The 15,653-nt window shown below is 43.6% G+C and overlaps 1 protein-coding gene across 10 annotated transcripts in view; it reads right to left on the minus strand.

The window, feature by feature from the left end:
- SLC35D4 (solute carrier family 35 member D4) overlaps window positions 1–15,653 on the minus strand; it is a 146,305-nt gene that overhangs the window by 101,466 nt on the left and 29,186 nt on the right. For all 10 annotated transcript variants that reach the window (XR_013525805.1, XR_013525803.1, XR_013525804.1 and 7 more), the window contains exon 4: window positions 11,185–11,266. Coding sequence is in view for 7 of the 10 variants with exons in the window: in XM_078347888.1 (XP_078204014.1) it covers window positions 11,185–11,266 (82 nt within the window). In the remaining 3 variants the exon portion in view is untranslated. The remainder of the gene's footprint in view (window positions 1–11,184; window positions 11,267–15,653) is intronic.

Genomic DNA, 15,653 nt, shown 5'->3' on the forward strand with positions numbered 1-15,653 from the left:
ATTTTAAAGTACACTAACAATAGCCACCAACAATGTGTTAAACATAGTGCTAAGTGTTTTATGTGTATTCCCTTATTTAAACCTCCTCCCAGCACCTCTCTTAGTAGACGCTATTACCTTGATTTTATAAACAAGAAAAATGGGGCTGAGAAAGACTGGCCACTTGCTTGAGTATTCACAGCTGGTTCAGCGGCAAAGCCATGACCCCAATCCAGGCCTGTCTAACTGCAAAGCCCACACCTTCTAGCCCTGGTGTTATGACACCCAAATTATGTCAAGCCGCAGTGAAAACTTCCTAGACCTCCAACTGTCCAAAGTTCAATATGACTGGTGTATTCCAAATCCTGGCCATCCACTTACACCAGTAATAGACCTACTGATATGGTTTGGCTCTGTGTCCCCACCCAAATCTCATGTCAAATTGTAATTCCCAATGCTGGGAGAAGGACCTGGTGGGAGGCGATTAAATCATGGGGGTGGATATCCCCCTTGCTGTTCTTGTGATTGTGGTTCTCATAAGATCTGGGTGTGTAAAAGTGTATGGCTCGTCCCACTTCATTCTCCCTCTCTCCTGCTCCGCCGTGGTAAGAGGTGCTTGCTTACCCTTCACCTTCTGCCATGATTCTAAGTTTCTTGAGGCCTTCCTGCCCCGATTCCTGATCAGCCTGCAGAACTGTGAGTCAATTAAACATCTTTTCTTCATAAATTACCCAGACAGGTAGTTCTGTTTTGTTTGTTTTTGAGATAGAGTCTTGCTCTGTTGCCTAGGCTGGAGTGCAGTGGTGCCACCTTGGCTCATTGCAACCTCCACCTCCTGGGTTCAAGTGATTCTCCTGCCTCAACCTCCCAAGTAGCTGGGACTACAGGTGCCTGCTATGACACCCAGTTAATTTTTGTATTTTTAGTAAAAACAAGGTTTCACCACATTGGCCAGGTTGGTCTCGAACTTCTGATCTCAAGTGATCTGCCAGCCTCAGCCTCCCAAAGTGCTGGGATTATAGGCTGGGCCACCATGCCTGGCCAGTCAGGTATTTCTTTATAGCACTGTGAAAATGGACTAACACATCTGGTAAGAACTAAAATGGATGAACTCAGAATAAACCTATACCTTTTTTAAAAAGGCTTTCTTCTACTCCCACTTAACAAATTTTAAATCTATTTTCTCAAGCCATTTTTTCTACTGAGAAGCAAACAGACTTTAAAGACCATTATTGTACAGTTGACCAGTTACACTCTATCAGCCTGTGTAGGGCTCTATCAAAAACATTATTGGGCCAGGCATGGTGGTGGCTCATGCACGTAATCCCAGCACTTTGGGAGGACAAGGCAGGCGGATCATGAAGTCAGGAGTTTGTATTCAGCCTGACCAACATGGTGAAACGCCGTCTCTATTAAAAATGCAAAATAAACAGCCAGGCGTGGTGGCATATGCCTGTAATCCCAGCTACTTGGGAGACTGAGGCAGGGGAATTGCTTGAACCAAGGAGGCGGAGGTTGCAGTGACCAAGATCAAGCCACTGTACTCTAGCCTGGGTGACAGGGTGAGACTCCATCTCAAAAAAAAAAAAAAAAAAATATATATATATATATATATATATATATATATATATATGAAGACAGTTTGCAATTTTTTTTTTTTTTTTTTTGAGACAGAGTCTCATTCTGTTGTCCAGACTGGAGTCCAATGGTGCTTTCTTGGCTCACTGCAACCTCCGCCTGCCAGGTTCAAGCGATTCTCCTGCCCCAACCTCCCAAATAGCTGGGATTACAGGCATGTGCTACAATGCCCAGCTCATTTTTGTATTTTTAGTAGAGATAGAGTTTTGGCATGTTGGCCAGGCTGGTCTCCAACTCCTGACCTCAGCTAATCCACCCACCTCAGCCTCCCAAAGTGCTGGGATTACGGGCGTGAGCCACCGTGACTGGTCAGTTTGCAACTTTGATTACCAGTCTTTCCCTGGCCTCTAACTCCGTACAAGTTCCAATGTGAACTATAACCCATGAGTTCAGGAGACCCCTAGCGACTGATTCTTTCAGAAAATCTGCCCTTTGTTATCTTTAAGGAATCAAGATCAGTAGGACTTATTTTTGTTAAATCAAACAAAAATTCTAAGAAATGAACAAAGCAATAATAGTAGCTCAGATATCTTGAGTGCTTACTACATGTCAGATGCTGTTCCACCGTTATCTATTTAAACTTCATAATAACCCTATGAGATAGATATGATTAGCATTCTCATTATATAGGCAAGAAAACTGAGGAATGTGTCCTGGTTCTCTTTTTTACCTACTCTTCATGATTTGAAACCACTTTTGGGTGATCTAGATATCTGCTTGCTGCTAAAAAGAAACAGAAAACTAGGTAATGTTCTTCACCACTGTCAAGACTCTAGGCATGGCCTCAACATCTCTTTCATCAGGGAAAATGGCACAACACCAGCTACCATAAAGCCCAAAGCATCATTTTTTATATAACTCTGTAAAAATGTAATTGACCAAATTAAACTATACTGCAGGAAAATTCATTAAATTACGTAGGGACTATAAAGGCACTAATCCCATTCATGGTAACTTTACTCCCATGACCTAATCACTTCCCAAAAGCTTCACCACCTTTACAAAAAAAAAAAATTACTTAGGGACACAATTTGCAAATGCTTTATTCCTAGAATCTATTAGCTGAAAATTCAACACTTCATCCATGCACCGTTGACATTTTTTATCTGGCTGTGAAGAGAAATTGGTAACTCTCACTTAGAAATATTTCATGATTCTCATACTTCCCAGGGTGGAATTTTGAAGGCTTGGTTATTTGTTCAGGTGTTGGAACTGACTTAGAATGGTTTCCTATGGAAAGCCTTGACCCCGCTCACAGGCTCGGCTTGGGTCACTCTGCAGGGGTGTGAACCACTCCCCTATTCAAGCACAAGTTCTGAGTCAGCTTCTTAATTTTTGTAAAAGAATGTCAATCCGACCTTTCTATCAGGGTGATTTTTAAATATGCAAGTGTGTCCTTAACCTACAATACAGGATAACTGACCTCCAGATCCTTGCCAAAAAAGTAACTTTAAACTGTTGGCTGCCTAATTTTTACCAAAATCATGCATGCAAGAAATTATGTTCCTAGGCCAGGTGTGGTGGCTCATGCCTGTAATTCCAGCACTTTGAGAGTGAAGCGGGTGGATTGCCTAAGGTCAGGAGTTTGAGACCAGCCTGGTCAATGTGGTGAAACCCTATCTCTACTGAAAATACAAAAATTAGCCGGGCATGGTGGTGGGCACTTGTAATCCTAGGTACTTGGGAGGCTGAGGCAGGAGAATCACTTGAACCCAGAAGGCAGAGGCTGCAATGATCCAGGATGGCACCACTGCACTCCAGCCTGGGTGACAGAGCAAGACTCTGTCAAAGAAAGGACAGGACAGGACGGGACAGGACAGGAAAGGACAGGACAGGACAGGACAGGAAAGGACAGGACAAGACAGGACAGGACAGGACAGGACAGGACAGGAAAGGAAAGGAAAAGAATGTTCCTAGAGGATTGTCTAAGGCCCTGAATGGAACCATATAACCAGAGACCCATGGATTTTACCCCAGAGAACCTGCTCCTACTGAACAGTGCTATGTCATCATTCTCTCTCCATGGGCACTAAGAATTCTAGATACTGGTGACTATGGTGAGTGTTGTAAGGACGTTACTAAAGACCTGCCCCACTGAGTAACCAGCCTACCCTTTATGAGGACTGAGGAAAACTTCAATTAGTTGTAATTGTGTTTTAAGTAGACTTTTTTGCTGGAGTGCAGTGGCGTGATCATAGCTCACTGCAGACTCAAACTCCTGGGCAGGCTCAAGCAATCCTCCCACCACAGTCTCCTGAGTAGCTAGGACTACAGGCACATGCCGAAAGGTAAGGTTAATTATTTTATTTTTTGTAGAGATGAGATCTGGCTATGTTGCTCAGGCTGGTCTTGAACTCCTGAGCTCAAGCAATCCTCCCATCTCAGCCTCCTAAAGTCTGGGATTACAGGCATGGGCCACTGTGTCCAGACTTTGGTAGCTTTTTTATTTGGCTGCAGAAAGCTGAGAGCTGAATTCAGACCCAACTGTAATTATGTTGTGAGATATTACAGTATAAACTTCTAGGTATTAAATCTCTCTGTGACATCATCTATTACTTTTACTTAGATTTCTTTTTTTTTTTCTTTTTTTGAGACAGAGTCTCACTGTTGCCCAGGCTGGAGTACAGTGGCACAATCTCGGCTCACTGCAACCTCTGCCTCCTGGGTTCAAGCGATTCTCCTGCCTCAGCCTTCTGAGTAGCTTGAACTACAGGCATGTGCCACCATATGCGGCTAATTTTTGTATTTTTAGTAGAGATGGGGCTTCACCATGTTGGCCAGGCTGGTCTCGAACTCCTGACCTCAAGTGATCTACCAGCCTTGGTCTTCCAAAGTGTTGGGATTAGAGGCATGAGCCACCACACCAGTCCTTTTACCTAGATTTCTTGTACAATTCTGTTCATCTGAGTATTTATCTTTTTTTAACTGTAATTATTTTCATAAGCTACCACACATCCTCTCTGGAAGAAGGTGAGGTATCTGAATATTCATATGTTTACATATAAGTGAATATTCATAAATTGACTTGCATGACATAAATTATAATGTTTATTTACATTCATCTTACTATTTTGCCATTGGATGTCAAACTGCTTAAGGGCAGAGGACCAGAGTGGCTTCTTTCCCAGTCTCTAGTACAAGCTGGGAGAACCTCTCTGTCCGTCATCTGAGCACCACATAAAATAACTGCCTGGTGTGAAAGGGCCTTGCCGTATGAAAATAGATACCTTGCAGTACCAGGAGCTCCTCCAATTTGGCAAAATGCTAATCCTAAGAGAGATGCCAGGGAGTCAGAAAGGCCTAAGGGGGTCCTCCATCTTCCTGCCTGGCATTAATGCACGGGTGGGAATGGTGGGCGGACTTGCTGCTCTCAGGGAATGGCTGTTTTTGCACTCTTACCCAAGTCCACATAACTGAATTTGGTTAAACTAAATATGCATATCCCACAGGAACACAGAGGAGTTCTAAGTGAGACAAGTAAGAACACATTATCACCCCCTCCTTTTCAGGTAATCCTCAAGAAAACTTCTACTGAAACCTGGGAGATTATTCTTTTTAATTGTGGTAAAATATACATCACAAAAAGTTTCCAGCTTAACCATTTTCAAGTGCATCGTCCATTCACATGGCACTAGGTTCATTCACACTGTTGTGCCATCACCACCCTCCATTGCCAGAACTCTTTTCATCTTGCAAAACTGACTCCGTGCGCATTAGACACTAACTCTCCATTCTCCCCTACTTCCACCCTGACAGCCACCATACTATTTTCCGCCTCTATAAATTTGATTACTCTAAGTACCAGATATAAGTGGAGTCACATAGTATTCGTCTTTTTGTGACTGACTTATTTAGCACAATGTCTTCAAGGCTCATCCATGTTGCAGCATATGGCAGGATTTTCTTCCTTTTTAAGGCTGAATAATATTTCATTGTCTGTTTGTTTGAGAAAGAATCTCGCTCTGTTGCCCAGGATGGAGTGCAATGGCGTGATCTCGGCTCACTGCAACCACTGCCTCCCAGGTTCAGGCAATTCTCCTGCCTCATCCTCCCAAGTAGCCTGGGATTGCAGGCACCTGCCACCATGGCCAGCTAATTTTTGTATTTTTAGTAGAGTTGGGGTTTCACCATATTGGTCAGGCTTGTCTCGAACTCTTGACCTCAGGTGATCCACCCGCCTTGGCCTCCCAAAGTGCTGGGATTACAGGATGAGCCACTGCGCCTGGCCCCATTGTTTTATCTATTTTATCTATTCATTTTATCTATTCATCCATCAATGGACACTAGGATTGCTTCTACCTTTTGTCTATTATGAATAATAGACGAATATGGATGCACAAGTATCTCTTTCTGTCCCTTCTTTCAGGTCTTTTGGGTGTACACCAAAAAGTAGAACTGCTGAATCATCCTATTTTTGATGTTTTGAAGAAGCACCACACAGTTTCCCATAGCAGCTACACCCCTGTGCTTTTCCACCCATGGTGCTCAAGGGTTCCAACTTCACATCTTTACCAACACTTGTTACTCTCTGGTTTTTTAGTAGCAGCCATCCTCATGGATGTGAAGTGGCATCTCCTATAGTTCTGATTTGCATCTTTCTAATGATTAATGATGCTGAGCATCTTTTCGTCATTTTATCAGTCTTTAAATATCATCTGCGGAGAAACGTCTATTCAAGTCCTTTGCCCGTTTTTCCATCAGGTTGTTTGCTTTTGTGCTGTTAAGTTTTATGAGTTCTCTATGTAGTCTATATGTAAATCCCACGGCTGATGAGGAATTGGTAAATATTTCCTCCCGTTCCGGGGCTTGCCTTTTTATTCTGCTGATAGTATCCTTTAATGCATGAAAATTTTTCATTTTGATGAAGTCAATTACTCTATTTTTCTTCTGTTGCCTGTGACTTGGTGTCATATCCAAAAAATCCTTGTCAAATCCAATGTCATGAAGCTTTCCCCAGGAGTTCAATGTTAATATTAAGTCATTTTATAAGAGTTACAGGACAATTTTTAGAAGAAGCAAGATGATAACAAAAATCTGGCAAGGGGTTTACTGTATTCCCACCGAGCCCACATTTTAAAAACAAATCCTTGTAGTTGGACTCTGATCACCTGTGATAAGAACACAACATGACAGAGGGAGTTGCCTCTCAGCAGTAACAGGGACATTAGGGGTGGATGCTCCATTCCACGCCAACACTTACACTCTTCCTTTGTGGAGCCAACTTCCTTTATGATATTGGAGCCAAACAAAGGGAGAGGGGATCCACAGGCACCATTTCGCTTAACTGAGTAACTCACTCACATGGGTTTAACAATCTGTGTGTGTTTCCTTACCAACCCCCCGCCCCCCACCACACACACAAAATCCCATCTCCATCCCCAGCACGTTGAGTGAATTTTATGCTCATGGAAGATCATAGCAAGCCATTAGGAAGGATCAAGATCAAAGAGTTTGGCAAGGAAAACAATTCCTGTCCTGTCAAGGTGCCTTGACCTAGATTTTCAGGGTTCCTCCAGCAGCAGACCTTGGCCTCCTCCCAGCAAGAAGCCAGCATGGCTTGAGCCAAATCACCAATGCCAGGATGGCCACTCTCCAGCAAGCTCAGTAATGTATGAATTTGTATGTCTGTTCTGAACACTGGCCAGCACAGGCTGAGGCAGTCCTATCCAGCTGAGAAGGCTTCCGACCAGGAAATTATAACAAGAGTCATAATACGCCATCAAAGTTATACTCTCCCTCCAAGACTGACACTCATGCCATCAGAGCCATCATCACTGTGACCTTACTCAGTGTAAGAGAGCTGGCCAAGCAGGCCCAAATCAAGCCTAGTCCAACTCACATGTCATCAAGATTGGTGACAGAAAGTGCCTGGCACATGCTTAGCGCCAGACATTCATGGTGGCTGCTCCCATGGTGAGCTGTGTGTCTTTCACTCCCCGCCCCATTCCTTTCAGTTCCTCAAGGTCGGAAACCCGGTCTTATTTGCCTTTAAGCCCCCAGCACATAATAGGTCCTGCATAACTACGTGCTGAATAGACAGCTACAAGAAAAATCTCCTTTCCCTTAACTCTGTAGGTCATTTGGTTGGGAGTCTGAGGTAGAAAAATCAACACAGAGCTTTGCCCATAGCATCTGTGCAGAGTTAACTCAGCTTCCTCCCAGGAGCTACACATCAGGAGAACAGAACTTCAAGGCCTTGTCAGATAAAGGAGGGCTTTATGGAAAAGAGCTACCTGAAAGTGTTTTGCATAACAACACATCTACAGATTTTAACGGAGCACTTTTCCCCCATTCCTTATGGATTCATTAAACTGACAGCTTGGCACCAGCATATTGATGCCTGTTTTCTCTCCAACACAAACTGTACGAGTGCCTCATGTTTACCCACCCTATGAATTTCTAAGCAACGATGTAGAAACAGAGCTCAGAAAACAAAGAAAAGATGCTGAGTTGAGCTATTTTACAAGAAAACAATAATAATCGCCTCCTTTCCACCCTCCTCCCACTCTAATTGGGTGTATTTGGTTTTTGGTTGTTTCCCTTTATTCAAAGATTCTGAATTGCAACAGCTTCTTTTTGCTTGTTAAAGAAGACTGTGCTCTCAGCAGGGTGCAGTGGCACGTATCTGTAGTCCCAGCTACTTGGGAGGCCAAGGCAGGAGGATGTAAGCCCAAGGGTTTGAGGCCAGCCTGGGCAACATAGTGAGACCCCCATCTCTGAAAAAAGCCTGCACTCTAGGGAAATGCCAGCCAAAGTTCTGGTCCTCAAGAAGATAAGGAGCTGGCAACAGAATGTAAATCAATGCATTGCTTCCTTCTTCAAAACGTCTTGCTATGCAAAAAAAAAAAAAAAAAAAAAAAAAGCCAGCTCAGTTAAACAGTGTGGTTAGTGCCAAAGCTGATCTCCTCATGGACAGGTAACAAAGAATTCAACTAGTACAGCCACAGATCACAGCTCAAGAAGCATTGCTGCAGGCTGCAGAATTCCCCACCTGCCTGAAAACATACTAGACTGACATTTAAAATGGTCTTCTGAGAGTATTTGGCCACCTAGTATCTGTAACTCCTTTTTTTTGGTAAAACACTCCAATATTGAGGATCCATTACAGCCTGCTCTCCATCTGTGGGATCCAGGCAGAGATCCTATATGACTAGGCCTCCAAGTCCATCTAATCACAGTGAATGGTTCAGGGAAGCCATGGTCCAGAGCTGGCCAATCAACATAATTCCAGCCTTGCGACCAGTTTTCAGATCAAGGATGGCAGTGGCCCTGACCGATTCAATCAGAGTGAAGCCTGGGACTCATACAGGTGCTACCAGGAAAATGGTCTCTTTCCACTAAAGTTGTAAGAATGTCAGGCTGGAGTTGACACCCATTGTTGGGGGCAGCTGTACAACACTCATTGTGGCGGGGGTTGGGTAGGGGCTGGATGTGAAAAGAGACAAAGATTGGGAGCAGAATTGAAAGACAGAAAAACTGGATTCTGAGTCTAATACTGGAACCTCTGCACAAAGCCATGCGTGAAGTAGGTTTCTACCCTACGACTTTTCAGTTATAGGAACCAGTAAATCTTACTTTTGCTGAGATCAGTTTTTGAGCTTTCTAACACCTGCAACTGAAAAAGTCTAAAGTTACACAATGACTACTATACCCTGGGCTCACTCTAAAATCCATACGCATTGGTCTGAAAGAAACAATTCTGAAAAGTCAAAAGGTGGGGAGTCAGAAGAGCTGCCATGCCAGGTGTGGTAGCTCGTGTCTGTAATCTCAATGTTCTAGGAGGCTGAGGCGGGAGGATCACTGGAGCCCAGGAGTTCAAGACCAGTCTGGGCAACAGAGCAAGATTCCATCTCTAAAAAAATAAATAAACAAATAGCCAGGCGTACTGGTATGTACCTATATTCCCCACTACTCAAGAGGCTGAGCTGGGAGGATCACTGGAGCCCATTGAGCCCAAGAGGTCCAGGCTCCAGGGAGCTGTGATTGTGCCACTGCACTCTTGTGAGCCACAAGACCACAAGACCAAGACGCTGTCTCAAAACAAAAACAAAAACAGAAAAACAAGAGCTGCCACTATCTGGGACTAGAGGCAGGTTTAGCAAGACTTTCACACCTATGCCTCTTCCTCTGTCAAGTGGTTAGCAGCTGCCTCATCTATCATCTATGAGAAGACTGCAAGAATCACGTAAAAGGACACGAAGGAAATCACTCTGGTAGCCCATGAAAAAAAGCACTGCATGAACAAAAAGTATTATTATTATGAGCCAAACCCCTTATTATTCAAACTTCAAAATTCTGGCAAGCATAACTATCCAGAGCCTAGAAAAAAATGTAAAAGCACTTGAGCAACACATTACTTTTACCAAATCCGACAGTCTATGGCGTAGGAGAAGAAGCACTCTCTGCAGGCCAAAGGGTATAAATTGAGGTGGTGAGAGCCTGAGAACAAAGAAGGCGCAGCAGACGGCCAGGGCAAGCCTTGAGGTCTGAGCTGAGCAGCAACGTGCACCGTGGGTCAGTTCTCAGGCTCACCCAGGAAGGTTCTTCCCCATTGCATATATCACTCCATCTATTTAAGCTTATGAATCATGAAAGAAAAATGGTTATTTAGTTTCAAAATTACATTCCTCACAGCTATTTTGCAACTTTGGAATTGCTGTCCTAACAATAGCATGGCTATCCAATTAGGGAGATATTATTTGTTTGATTTTACTGTTTTTATTGCCAAGATCTAAGGGGCTAACATAACAACAAGAATTTTACATTAAAAGACTAAATTGTTTTGCACATTCTGCACTTTCCCCAAAGTCAGAATATGACTATTTTCTGATAGATATAAACAGCCAGCAGTCATGGGACAAGACCAGAGGAGGTATTCACATTATTCCTGATTTGTAAGCCTCCTTCTGTTCACGAGGGTTTTAATGGATTCCCTTTTGATGATAGAATAAAGTTTTGGAGTTCCAAATAATGTATCTGGAAGTAGCTTTGCTCTTTACAGTTCCTGCATTTGAGGAGCTCAGTCCTGCAGGGAAGTGGGGGGAGGACAAAACCGTCAGGGTGTTTTACCAGCTTCCTCATGTACAGGACATCAACCCTGCATCAGGCATTTGCATCCACAGCCAACCGCACCAGGCCACATTACCAACGGGCAGGGTTTGGGTCCTCGGAAGCAAGGAGCAGGTTGGAACCTGCCTCCCTGCTCCCGTGGACAGCCTGCATTCAGGCAGAGCCGGGGCATTCCCACTCTGTCCATCTCCACGGGGAGGAGGCCCCCGGCAGGGCTTGTCTGTGGCCAGCTCCACAAACAACACTACTCTTTCTTCTGCTTCTCCGCATGCATCCCCAATTTGTAATACAAGGTGGCCTTCCCTGTTATCTGATTATCTTCAACTCAACGAAAGGGAGTAATAGGTCCCATGCTGGCCTCAGGCCCAAGACTTGTTCTCCAATCTAGCTTTATCATTATTAAAGTGATTCTCACCCTTATTGATCTGAGGCAAGATAAGTTAAAAGGCAAGGGGAAAGAGAGAGATGGGTTGTTCCCCCCAAACCTCTAACACTTACCAGTCTGGACAAGGCTCTGGACCCAGCATAGATTATACCCACAAACAGCACTGAAGCAGGAAGCCACGCCAGAACATGAGATCTGGAAAGAGGGAAAAAAGGCGATAACACTTTTGCCACTTTTTATTCAGAAAGACCTGGCTGGAAAGGCTGACCTTCCAGATGCATCAACTACAGCAACAGAAGCTATCTAAACATCCCTGGAGGACTTGTTAAATGAGATGTGGCCTTTATCCACAGAGTGGTGGAGGCAGACAAAGCCACCCTACCTACAATCCCATCATTACTTATCACCTAGCTAAGAGATCCCAGAAATGGAAATGGTAAACGCCTTGCTGCAGCTTGGAAAAAAGAATAGATCTGTTTTTTTTTTTTTCAAGGGCAGTGAACATTATTCTTTGGATTGTAAGTAGTCAGAAGTTTTGAATCCATGACAAATTATTAAAAGTTGAAAAGGCTATTTACCCAGGTACTACACCAAACAGCTCCATGGAATCACAACAAAAAGAACCAAGTTTCAAGGGACAGAATTGAAAAATAGAATCCCAGAACTTCAGTTGGGTGCCCATAGGCTGGCTTCTTCAACCATTAACCTGGCAGTGTTGGAATTCTGGATCAGGGACTCTCTGAGGACTTCTGAAGGGCACATTTCTTTTTCAATTGTAGCCCACACCAGGAACTGCTTTTTCTTACAGTTTAGAATCAAAATCCCAGTTTACACATTCAGTGCATATCACTGAGGTTGCAACCTGCTTCTCTCATCAGTTAGAAATGCATTTGATTGGCTAGGTGCAGTGGCTCACGCCTATCATCTTGGCCTTGTGAGGCCAAGACAGGTGGATCAGTTGAGCTTAGGAGGCAGAGGTTGCAGTGAGCCGAGATCACACCACTGCAGTCCAGCCTCTGGGCTACAGAGCAATACTTATCTCAAAAAAAAAAAAAAAAAAAAAAAAAAATGCATTCAATCTACTAATTCGAGTTCCCAGAGTTATCCTAAAAATTAATAAAAATAAATGAAACTAATTCAACAGAATATAACATAATAATCCCAACTAACTCAATGAACTGATCTCCTGGAATGATGCCTGCTCAAGAAACGGTCTTTGTTAATTTTATTAGCATGGGCAGGCACTCCATCCCAGATCAGTCCTGATCTGTACAACTTCCCAGAGAACCTAGCATTTAAATGTTCCCAGTCACTAGTAAGGGCCTTCAAACCTTACTTGCTGTATAAATTCATTATGCAAATACTTAAAGCAACTTACAAGGTGCTGAGTGTGATCATTAACAGCAGCACCACAGGTAACATTCATTGAGCACTTGCCACAAACCAGGCACTTTGCTAAATGTTTTATATGCTGCGTCTTTCTTAAAGTTGCACAATAATCTTATGAGGAAGGTATTTATTATTATTACCCCATTGTGCAGATGAGGAAACTGAGGCACAAAGAGTTTAAATAATTTGCGTATAGTTAGGAAAGCTGGTAAATGGCAAAGCCAGAATTTGAATTCAGGTCTGTCTGGCTCCAAAGCTGTAGCTGTTAAACACCAATTCATACTTTGCCATCACGGACCTCATAATCTAATGGGAGACACTGACATAGAAATAGATAAGCTGCAAACACTCGGATAATTGGCTGCAGATCAAGCAGCCAATTATCTGAGGGATATTCTGTTATCACTAGTCCTGCTGCAATAATAGATGTCCGTACCCACAACCAAAAGATAAACAGAGAAAGGAAGATGCTATCTCCCATTGCAATGGGTCAGGGGTGACATAAGTCAACTGCTATTCTAGGAAATGGCTTTTCCCATTTGACATTAAGCTTACATGAATCAAGGGAGGTGGATGAAGGCCCATGGCCTGTCGTGCACCAGAAGGAAGCCCAGAGCACATACAGCAGGCAGGGCACTGAGGAGGAAGGAGGAGGTGCACTGGGTGAAACGGCAGCTGGCCTCACTGTGGGAGGCCCAGGACTTTGGAATGTAAGGTCAGCAAGACCCTAGGCATGTGTACTCCATGCCCTTGTAAAACAAAGAAAACTGCTGAGTTATATATTACAAGAGGCATTGAGGTGTCTGAATGACCACGGACGTGAGGAAAAGAAAACATGCCTAGGGAACACCTTGTATTTTAACCCTCCTACCCTCAAATACAAAGAAATAACTTTAACTAGAAAAGAGATAGGCAGGCCTAGTAGGACCAAAGAGACTTCTGGGAAGTGTCAGAGGACAGCAGAGACTTCTGGGAAGTGTTAGCGGCATCTGGCTCCAGACGTGGGACTGCCTCCCAGGGACGCGACCCCAGGGCTTGTGTTCTCCAAAGTCATCTCCCTCAGGAACAACAGAGCCAAAGCAATACGTACTCATGGTGGCACTTCAGACACACAGGAGAGGCGGTGGACTGCAGAGCCACCATGCTGTCTGTGTGACGACTGTCCTTCGCTGCACGCCAACCTAAGACCATAGCCACTAAGAATAAGACAATTGAATCTCTGGAAAAATTGCTGACAAAACAGGTATGGGCAAGGCAAGTGTGAAAAGATAGGGCAAAAAGGAAAAAGAATTAGAAATCAAGGACTCTGAATTTATATTGTTTCAAAGTATCAAAGGTCTCATTCTACTTTTTTTTTTTTTTTTTTTGAGACAGAGTCTTGCTCTGTTGCCCAGGCTAGAGTGAGGTGGTGCGATCTCAGCTCACTTCAACCTCTGCCTCCCGGGTTCAAGTGATTCTCCTGCCTCAACCTCCCAAGTAGCTGGGACTACAGGTGAGTGCCACCATGCTAATTTTTGGATTTTTAGCAGAGATGGGGTTTCACCATATTGGCCAGGCTGATCTTGAACTCCTGACCTCGTGATCCACCTGCCTTGGCCTCTCAAAGTGCTGGGATTACAGCTGTGAGACACCATACCTGGCTTTCATTCTACTTTTAAGCATGTACCTCAAATGAAAATCATAGAGTATATGCTATGTGTAGTACATGCAAGAAAGGACTGAGGGACACCAGTCAACAATCCATACACCACCGCATATTCTCACTCATAGGCGGGTGATGAAAAATGAGAACACATGGACACAGAGAGGGGAGTACTAAACACTGGGGTCTACTGGGGGGAAAAGGGGAGGGCCAGTGGGAGGGGGAGGTGGGGAGGGATAGCCTGGGGAGAAACGCCAAATGTGGGTGAAGGGGTGAAAGCAAACAGAACACACTGCCATGTGTGTACCTATGCAACTGTATTGCATGCTCTGCACATGTACCCCAAAACCTAAAATCCAATAAAAAAAAAGAAAAAAAAAATAAGAAGAAAAATAAATATTTTTCTTTTTCAAAAGAAAAAAAAACAATCCATACACAAACAAAAAGCCTTAACACATAATCAGCAAATTAATGCATATTTATATATGTTTAATTAAAATAAATACATTGTTTCAGCAAAAGAGGATTCCCTAGGCCAGGTACAGTAGCTCAGACCTATAATCCCAGCACTTTGGGAGGCCAAAACGGGAGGATAATTTGAGGCTGGGAGTTTCCCTGAGCAACACAGCCTGTCTCTATAAAAAATTTAAAAATTCTGCTGGGTGTGGTGGGTTGAGCCTGTAGTCTCAGCTACTCGGGAGGCTAAGGTGGGAGAATCGTTTGAGCCCAGGAGGTCAAGGCTGCAGTGAACCATGATCATGCCATTGCACTCCAGCCTGGGCAGCAGCGGTAAGATCTTAAAAGATTCCCTGATTTGTCTGACTTTCAATTAACTCACTAATTATCTGACTAACAGATTCAGAAAAGGGAGCTTCTGGGTATATTATTAATGTCTCCTCCACACTGTGTTACATGGATGGGAACTGTATGTGTTTCGTTCATATAAAATAAATGAAAGCACTCCATTGCTAACTTGTATAAAGGAGACTAAAGGACTGTGCTATACCATGAGGGAAACTGACCTAGTCAGTGAGAATAGGGAAACCTTCCCCAAATAAGTGATATTTGAGATGAAATGCAAAGTTAAACTGGCTACAGGAGACAGGATAGAACAGTACAAGGGACACAACATTCCAAACATAAACACAGCATGTGCAAAGGCCCTGTGGCAAGAGGAAATTGGAGGAAGGCAAGTTTGGCTTGAGTAGATGGAGGAATAAACCCAAGGTAGGGAGGGCACAATACTGTCTAACTTGCATTTTGACAAGGTTGCTCTGGCTATAGTATGGAGAACAGGTTGCCACAGGGTTGGGGGTGGTGCATTAAGACGGGAAAAAGTCGAACAGGCTTAACGAGAAAATCATAAATTCAGTCTTGAAAATTATAAACTTGAGATGATTTTGGGATACCCAAGCAGTGATATCAAGTAGGCAACTGGATCAAGGATCCTTTCCTTTCCTCTAGTGAGCAAGAACGCACTGTTTAATATGTCTAACATTTGGTTGTACTGTATTTCCTTATCCTTCAGTTTTAAGAATAAAATACACACAC

The sequence above is a fragment of the Callithrix jacchus genome, chromosome 13, assembly GCF_049354715.1.
Source record: "Callithrix jacchus isolate 240 chromosome 13, calJac240_pri, whole genome shotgun sequence".
Taxonomy (NCBI): domain Eukaryota; kingdom Metazoa; phylum Chordata; class Mammalia; order Primates; family Cebidae; genus Callithrix; species Callithrix jacchus.